This window comes from Poromitra crassiceps (genome assembly GCF_964638095.1).
Source record: "Poromitra crassiceps genome assembly, chromosome: 2".
Taxonomy (NCBI): Eukaryota; Metazoa; Chordata; class Actinopteri; order Beryciformes; family Melamphaidae; genus Poromitra; species Poromitra crassiceps.
This window is the reverse complement of record NC_139624.1, coordinates 79422563-79432000: the sequence shown is the minus strand read 5'-3', so window position 1 is coordinate 79432000 and position 9438 is coordinate 79422563. Positions and strand designations below refer to the sequence as shown.

The following is a 9438-nucleotide window of genomic DNA, read 5'->3' as shown; positions in this document are numbered from 1 at the left end:
CAGATCAAAGGGACTTATCGCGGATCTGTTAAACTAGTTTCGTAGTACAGGGCTCAGGTTATGCATGTCACTGTATGTCACTTCCGTATATTCAACAACATGCCATCTCATTGGCTACGGGCTCTGCCTTAACGTATAGGTGATTACATTAGCTTACACAACAATAGTGGGATTGCGATGGGCGGCGCTTAGTGGCAGTGCCCTTGGAAAATAGTTTCAAACAATCCAACTTGCCGTTTTCAGCGTGTAGCCACGAGCTAGCGTGTAGGTTTCTGTCGTTAGCTTGCTAGCTAGTTAGCGTTGTTGTTTTCCCTGAGGCGGCAGGGGACTATTTACAGCAATACACAGGGAGGAGGGAGCGGAAGCCACTCTGATTGACATGGTCGGAGCCAATGAGAGCTTCTTAAGCGGGGAGCGGACATCCGGCAGCGTCTGAAACCGACGCCTCCAATGGGAGAGCAGAGTAGAGCAGGGGAGGGTTTATCCCAGTTATGGAGACCTGCGGCGCCAGACTCCTCGGACGGAAGGGAGAGGAGGCTGGTCAGCGAAACTATGCTCCAACCAACTGTGCCACTACCTAAAAACACTAAAATCTACCTGTTTTATGGACCGGTCAGACAATTATTTTTCCCCTTTTTTTCCATTTTATTAATTTTGTTGCCACCGGGCAAATGCCCTGTGTGCCAGATGGCCAGTCCAGCCCTGATTCCACCTCAAGGAGAACACACATTTATGAACAGCCATTCCTCAATGTGAGTGGCAGCGATTTATTCCCAATGTACCATTTTTCTAATGATGATTTATTTTTCCAGTGATATCACAGTTTCTAGACTGGCATATTATTTATTTATTATTAATTTCTGGGTCAGTTCCGCTCCGAACTGACGTCAGCACGCTCTATACGTCCCTCCTCTCTCCGTCCTCTCCTTCCCCGACGTCATCACGCACCGTTTCCAAACAATGCTCAGGAAAAAGCCACGTTGACGATCCTGACTGAAGTGTAGTCCCCAATTTAAGCCAGAATAAAGCAGATATATCTCTCCCTCGGCTTGCCTCCTCCTCGCGTCAGTTACCGGACACAACCGACATGTCGTCGCCTCCGAAGGAGAAGGTCGAGACGAAAGGCGGGCATCTCCCTGCAGGTAAACAGCCCTCATGTTTGTTTTCTGCTTTTTGGAGGTTTCCTACACCGTAACGGCCAACCATTTGTTTCTGTAGTATCTCAAATCATAAAAGTCACATGACATCGCTTCACACTTCAGCTGTTGCAGATGCTGCCGACTGGCGACGTGTCTTTACCGTCACATTTGAATACACAGTGGACTGTCAGATTTCTCTTAATTTCCATATTTCTTTACTTCCTGAATGACGTGTGTGAGCCGTTGCAACATCACTGTACTAGTAGTAGTAGCAATCACCGCAGTGCTTCAGGGGGTTCAGTAACCGATTTGACGGCTTTATGTGTGCTGAATGCTGCGGTCAGACAGAGAAATGACGTGGAGGTCACAGCACAGCATGCTGCATGTGTCGCAGACAGAGAAGATAAGGTGTACGTGGACATGGAGAGAGAGAGCGCGTGGCACTGTCTGCAGCAGCGATAGATAGCACGAGATAAGAACTGGCCCTCGTACCCTACCTGTGGTAAACCGCTGCTGCAAACGTGTCGTAAAAATGTGAGACTTGTAGTAAAGAGGTGATTCTTACTCTTTTTCATATCAGGACCCCCTAATCTAATTTAGTCTACATTATACCCAAGGTTGATGAGACACTTGATGAGATTGTGCCACTGAAAACTCTAATCTGAGAATATTTTAATTTTCAGATAATGTGATTTAGTCCAGAATTATAATTCGACTATCTGTTTGTAGGTAGGAGATAACAGAGAGACACTATGATCAGAACAGTCGTTCTCCTACATGCTCTAACTGTGTTAACTTCTTGGGAATGAGATAACGCTCCGGGCGGACCTCACGTTGAGAGCTGTTGTAGAGCAGCTGTCAGAGGTCAGGGTCAGATATATCGCAGCTGTTTCTGTCCCACATTACACAGATAAAAAGACTGATATGTTGCACTCTTACATTCTCAGTTCATTCATTTAAAAGTTGAAATCAGTATAGTCCAGCTGGTAGTGCAAGCTAGTAGTTGAGTAGATTTCAGAATTCAGCGGTAATTTGGTTTATATGTGAGAATATTATTAGTATGCAGAGGTGAAAGAGGTCTACATGTGTCTGTGATTCTCAACATTTTCATATTAAGGACCCTGTAATTTAGCCATATTGGGGCCAGGGACCCCCCATTTGATGAGATTTTGTCTCTTGGACCCAAATTTGTGAATATGTTTAATGTTCAACTTCAGTGTGATTTTGTCCAGAGTCGCATGACAATCTGTATTGTAGGTAAAGAGATAACAGAGAAACTATGATCAACACATTCGTTCTTCTGCATCCTCAATGCAATTGTGTTCACTTCTTAAAGTTTAACAATCCATCAGTTTGCTGGGAACCCCTGGAACCCCCTCCAGGACCCCTGTTGGTCCCCGGATTCCACATTGACAACCACTGAGCTACAGCACACGTTTTCTTTTCTTTTAACTTCATCAAACAACAAGATGGCTTATGCAGCATTGTGCTGTCAATCAATCAGAAGATTTCTGTAAACACGCTTCAACCGGTTTCAAGAGTTATTAACGCAATTAATTATTTGTGAGCCCTTGAGCCAAGTGTCTGGGTGCATCAGTCTGCAAATCTTTATACTTGTGCATTCACTCGTGCGTGTGTGTGTGTGTGTGTGTGTGTGTGTGTGTGTGTGTTCCAGTGAAGGCAGGCGGCATGAGGATAGTGCAGAAGCACCAGGCAGCTGTCCCAGAACCTCCGCCGCCCAAAGATGACAATGATGATGACGAGGAGTACGAGCAGAGCAGCAGGTAACGCACACGCACGCACGCACGCACGCACGCACGCACGCACGCACACACACACACACACACACACACACACACACACACACACACACACACACACACACACACTAAAAGATATACACACATTGTTCATTTGTTTTTGTTTTTTTGTTGATGTTTTTTTGTTTTACTGAAACAAATTGTCAGGGTTCCTACGCATTATGGAAAAGTGTGCAATTTGATTTTAGTATTTTCCAGGTCTGGAAAAGTATGGAAAAAGGAAAAGACAATATGGAAAATTATTTGTTTCCAGACTATTGTCTATTGTGACTAACTAACTATTTAGTTTTTCTAAAATTCTAAAATTCAGAAATTGAATTGAAAATACATGCGAGCATACATATTAACAGTTGGATTTTAAAACCATTTAGTTACATACTAACATCTAGCTGTTTTCCCAACCCGGTCTCACTGCCAGGGCGTCAAAATATGTAGATTTGTCACGCTCCCACGCATCGTTATTGCCGACGGGAAATGGTGCCTCCTAATATGTAGAAGAGGTGAATGGTGAAAGTTGCACTAGGCCTAGGAAGAAGCGGTGGAACTGGGAGCAGGGGCGTATCTACGGGTGGGCCTGGGTAGGCACAGGCCCACCCACTTCTTGCCCTGGCCCACCCAATTTTTTTCTTTTTTTTAATTGGTTGTTTTCTAGAGGCAAACTTGCTGCTGCGTTGCTAGCTAATGGTTTTGTAGCTTAAAAACGCAGGGCACATCATCTCCAGAGTCTAATGCATGACAACTTCATGACATCTAGGAATTTTGCGCGCAAAATTTCGTCATGCAATTGCCCCACCAATTTTATCAAGGCCCACCCAATTTTATCCAGGCCCACCCATAATTTAATTTCTGCCTACGCCCCTGACTGGGAGTAGTGGACCTGTAGCGTACCCGACTTGTAACTTTCTCATCACGAGAAACCTGCTCAAATCTAACCCAAACCATAACCTTAACCCCAACCAAGTTGCTTTTGTTGCCTAAACCTAACCATTGTTTTAATTGCCTGAACAACTCAACAATAAGGTCGCTTTCACATAAGCTGGTGGACTCGGTGCTGTCACATATAAACTGGTGGACTCTGTGCTTTCACATAAGCTGGTGGACTCTGTGCTGTCACATATAAGCTGGTGGACTCTGTGCTTTCACATATAAGCTGGTGGACTCTGTGCTTTCACATATAAGCTGGTGGACTCTGTGCTTTCACATATAAGCTGGTGGACTATGTGCTGTCACATATAAGCTGGTGGACTATGTGCTGTCACATATAAGCTGGTGGACTCTGTGCTGTCACATATAAGCTGGTGGACTCTGTGCTTTCACATATAAGCTGGTGGACTCTGTGCTGTCACATATAAGCTGGTGGACTCTGTGCTTTCACATATAAGCTGGTGGACTCTGTGCTTTCACATATAAGCTGGTGGACTATGTGCTGTCACATATAAGCTGGTGGACTCTGTGCTGTCACATATAAACTGGTGGACTCTGTGCTGTCACATATAAGCTGGTGGACTCTGTGCTTTCACATATAAGCTGGTGGACTCTGTGCTTTCACATATAAGCTGGTGGACTCTGTGCTTTCACATATAAGCTGGTGGACTCTGTGCTGTCACATATAAGCTGGTGGACTCTGTGCTTTCACATATAAGCTGGTGGACTCTGTGCTTTCACATATAAGCTGGTGGACTCTGTACTGTCACACATAAGCTGGTGGACTCAGTGCTTTCACACATAAGCTGGTGGACTCTGTACTGTCACACATAAGCTGGTGGACTCAGTGCTTTCACACATAAGCTGGTGGACTCAGTGCTTTCACATATAAGCTGGTGGACTCTGTGCTTTCACATATAAGCTGGTGGACTCTGTGCTTTCACATATAAGCTGGTGGACTCTGTGCTTTCACATATAAGCTGATGGACTCTGTACTGTCACACATAAGCTGGTGGACTCAGTGCTTTCACACATAAGCTGGTGGACTTGGTGCGATTCGGGGGCGTTAAGTTGCAACATGGCCCGGTTCGCATTCACACATGCAATTTGTCAAGCACCAAACTTTCTGAACAATGTCATGTGGTCGAAACGGTCACTCATCTATTGGACAGAATATAGAGGGGAAATCTCTCCTCTTCTGCCGCCTTGCCTGCTGAGGGCTCACTGCAAACAAGTGAATCTGCGAAACGCAACCCATAGAGAAACACCACCTTTATGCGATCTTGGGATTTCTGGTTTTACTTTGGTGTTACTATCAAATAAATATTTTACAAGAATGCGCCCAATTTGAGCAGCAGATGAGGGAGCTGTTGGGTCCAACATCATTCTGCAGATGAGACGAGACGAGACGAGCGAGGCAGCACTCATGATGCACTGCCTTTTCTATATTTGCTCTTGTGTTTGGTTCGGTTTGTTTTCACACCACAAACGAACTTGCAGTTCACTTGCAAACGAACCGACACCCACGTTTTCAAGCGGACCAGAGTTCACTTGTTTGTTCTGCAACAGAGTTCGTTTGCGCTTTCACACCACCCCAAACGAAGCACGCTATCCGAGGAAACCAACTCTGGCGCGGTGAAAGCGGACCAAACCGCTTATATGTGAAAGCGACCTAAGTTGCTTTTGTTGCCTAACCCCAACCATTATTTTACTTGCCTCAACCCAACCAAGTTGTTTTAACTGCCTAAACTTAACCGGCGATTCGAGCCGTGGCTCCCATGAAACGTTAGCAAGCCGGTAGCCACGAGTCCAGCAGCAGCGGTTGTTCCTCTGAAGCGGGGGCAAGGGAGGCGACTACTTGGCTAAATAACCAGGAAGAGAGCCGGTGCTCTGCGCTCCGAGCCTCTTTAAATAACCAGGTAGAGCCGGTGCTCTGCGCTCCGAGCCTCTTTAAACCAGGTAGAGCTGGTGCTCTGCGCTCCGAGCCTCTTTAAACCAGGTAGAGCTGGTGCTCTGCGCTCCGAGCCTCTTTAAATAACCAGGTAGAGCCGGTGCTCTGCGCTCTGAGCCTCTTTAAACCAGGTAGAGGCGGTGCTCTGCGCTCCGAGCCTCTTTAAATAACCAGGTAGAGCCGGTGCTCTGCGCTCTGAGCCTCTTTAAACCAGGTAGAGGCGGTGCTCTGCGCTCCGAGCCTCTTTAAATAACCAGGTAGAGGCGGTGCTCTGCGCTCCGAGCCTCTTTAAACCAGGTAGAGGCGGTGCTCTGCGCTCCGAGCCTCTTTAAATAACCAGGTAGAGCCGGTGCTCTGCGCTCTGAGCCTCTTTAAACCAGGTAGAGGCGGTGCTCTGCGCTCTGAGCCTCTTTAAACCAGGTAGAGGCGGTGCTCTGCGCTCTGAGCCTCTTTAAACCAGGTAGAGGCGGTGTCTGTGCTCTGAGCCTCTTTAAACCAGGTAGAGGCGGTGCTCTGCGCTCTGAGCCTCTTTAAATAACCAGGTAGAGCCGGTGCTCTGCGCTCCGAGCCTCTTTAAACCAGGTAGAGGCGGTGCTCTGCGCTCCGAGCCTCTTTAAACCAGGTAGAGGCGGTGCTCTGCGCTCTGAGCCTCTTTAAACCAGGTAGAGGCGGTGCTCTGCGCTCCGAGCCTCTTTAAACCAGGAAGAGAGCCGGTGCTCTGCGCTCCGAGCCTCTTTAAACCAGGTAGAGCCGGTGCTCTGCGCTCCAAGCCTCTTTAAACCAGGTAGGGGAGGTGCTCTGCGCTCTGAGCCTCTTTAAACCAGGTAGAGGAGGTGCTCTGCGCTCTGATCCTCTTTAAACCAGGTAGAGGCGGTGCTCTGCGCTCCGAGCCTCTTTAAACCAGGTAGAGGAGGTGCTCTGCACTCCGAGCCTCTTTAAACCAGGTAGAGGCGGTGCTCTGTGCTCCGAGCCTCTTTAAACCAGGTAGAGGCGGTTCTCTGCGCTCCGAGCCTCTTTAAACCAGGTAGAGGCGGTGCTCTGTGCTCTGAGCCTCTTTAAACCAGGTAGAGGCGGTGCTCTGCGCTCCGAGCCTCTTTAAACCAGGTAGAGGAGGTGTCTGTGCTGCAGGACCGTGTGCATCCAAATATGATGCGACAGGTATCCTTCCATACATCAGATCGGCAATTAGGCCCCGCCCCTTTTAGGGAGACAACACAAGCCTCTCCCCGTTGACTTCAATGTAAAATAGCATTACCAAAAGAATGATAGAAAAATAACAGAATCAATCTCGTTTATTAATGAGCCCAAAACACCATGACATGACAATATATTACAACTCGCCTGGCCGTAGAATGGGCAAGATACACCGGAAATATTACTTTGACCCATCTAAAATCATGTGACTCATGTCACATATTTACATTACAGCCCCGAGCCAAGTAGCCTACAACGATGCTGGGCTCCACTACAACAGCATTTAATGTCGGAAGACCAAATTAGCAACAGGCGGACACCAGAACTAGGTCAGAGACGGGTCATGAGTCACATGATTTTAGATGTTTTTGAATTGAGTGGTTCACTTTACTACCAACAACCTGTATTAAATACATTGACATGTCTGATTTGACAGATTATGTCAAAGCATCTAATACCATATGAATTATTTGACAAAATGCTCTATTAAAACCAAAGTATGTTTGTGATGTTAATGTACTTCACTAGAAAAATAAGAAGCTATGCACATTTGAAGTCAGAACTGTTACTGTAACAACAGTGTGATATCAGTTATATTCATACATCTTTTCTCACTACATCTTAGGCTTTCTTCCCCTCAGGTGTGCATAAAATACTGGTTATGAACTTTTTAAAATAATAAAAAGAAGCAGGTGATTATTGGTTATCCATATCGTAAACCCCTAGTCTCTGCAATGTTACAGCCTGCGGTGTTTTGTCAGTTGATAATAAACACGCACGCGCACACACACACGCACGCATACATACACACACACACACACACACACACACACACACACACACACACACACTGTAAATTGCTGACCAAGCAATGTTGCTGCTTTCACTTTTTGTGAAGGCTATAGTGTTGGCTGATTCAGTTTAGCAGGGGACTCGTGTGCTGTTGCCAGCTAATTGGGTGAACAACATAATTACTACATAATTACAGCATTAACCTGAACAGCCCATTCAGCACTCACTATTGTTTGCTATAATCAGCCTTGTTTTGCCTGTTCTATATCACACACAATAATTGTTCTGCTTTCACATTGTTGGTGCTTTTTGTTTGGTTTTTGTTTTGTTCTTGTCTCTTCTTGTTGTATGAATGCACTGTTTGTATAGAGGCCACTAAATTCTATGATGGGTCGGTGTAAGATGCTACTCATTTCCTGTGTGTGTGTGTTCAAGATTCAAGATTCAAGATTTTTATTGTCACTCCGTAGTACAAGTATCACGTGTGAAATTCTTGTGCTGTAGACTCCGTTACAACATAGTGCAAAAAATAAAATATATATAAATAAAAACAAGAGGCAACAAGCAATAAAGCAGTAAGACACGCCACAGACAGTGGCGTATTCACTGCCCATAGTGCAAATGGCATGAACATACTTTAAACATAATTAAACATAATAACATTCTGTTAGGTGCAAATAGCGTATACCTAATTAAACATACTATTGAACATTAGTCATACATAATGGTAGCATCTACAGTGCGGTACAGTACGGCTACTACACTATTTGTATATGTTAAGGAGTCTCGTGGCCTGTGAGAAGAAACTGTCCCTCAAGCGATTTGTGCGTGCTCTTGGGACCCTGTATCTCCTCCCTGAGGGTAGCAGGGAGAACAGACTGTTGTGGGGGTGGTTTGTGTCTTTGATGATCTTCAGGGACCTCCTGAGGCACCGCTGGTTGTACAGATCTTGCAGTTCTGGCAGCTCACATCCTGTTACGTGCTGGGCCGCACGCCTCACCCTTCTTAGCGCCCTGCGGTCCATGGTGGTGCAGTTCCCGTACCAGGTGGTGAAGCAGCCAGTCAGCAGGCTTTCAATGGTGCCTCTGTAGAAGTCCCTGAGGATTTTTGGCCTTAGCCCGAATTTCTTCAGGCGCCTGAGTCCGTGTAGTCGCTGTTGGGCCTTTTTGACAACAGTGGCGGTGTGGTTGGCCCATGTCAGGTCCTGGTGGATGTTGACTCCCAGGTACTTGAAGCTGTCCACCCTTTCCACCACTGTGCCGTTGATGGTGATTGGGGGGTGTGCGTCCCCCGCCTTCTGTAGTCTACAATGATCTCCTTTGTCTTGGAGACGTTCAGAGAGAGGTGGTTGTCCTGGCACCATTGTTCCAGGGCCTCCACCTCCTTTCTGTAGGCTGTCTCATCGCTCCTGGAGATCCGCCCACGACCGCTGTGTCGTCTGCAAACTTCACGATGGTGTTTGAAGTTTGAGTCGCCACGCAGTCGTGGGTGTAGAGGTCATACCAGAAGGGGCTGGAGACGCACCCCTGTGGCGCTCCTATGCTGATGGTCAGTGGGGAGAAGGTGAGGTTGCCCACTCTCACCACCTGGCGGCGGTCTGTTAGAAAGTCCAGGATCC

At 46.7% G+C, this 9438-nt stretch overlaps 1 protein-coding gene across 1 annotated transcript in view; it reads left to right on the top strand.

Annotated features, from left to right (window-relative positions):
• Positions 1-973: 973 nt before the first annotated feature.
• dap (death-associated protein) overlaps positions 974-9438 on the top strand; it is a 39983-nt gene continuing 31518 nt past the window's right edge. Inside the window, exons 1-2 of the mRNA XM_083656110.1 lie at positions 974-1142; positions 2815-2923. Of these exons, the coding sequence (XP_083512236.1) occupies positions 1088-1142; positions 2815-2923 (164 nt within the window). The 5' untranslated portion in view covers positions 974-1087. The remainder of the gene's footprint in view (positions 1143-2814; positions 2924-9438) is intronic.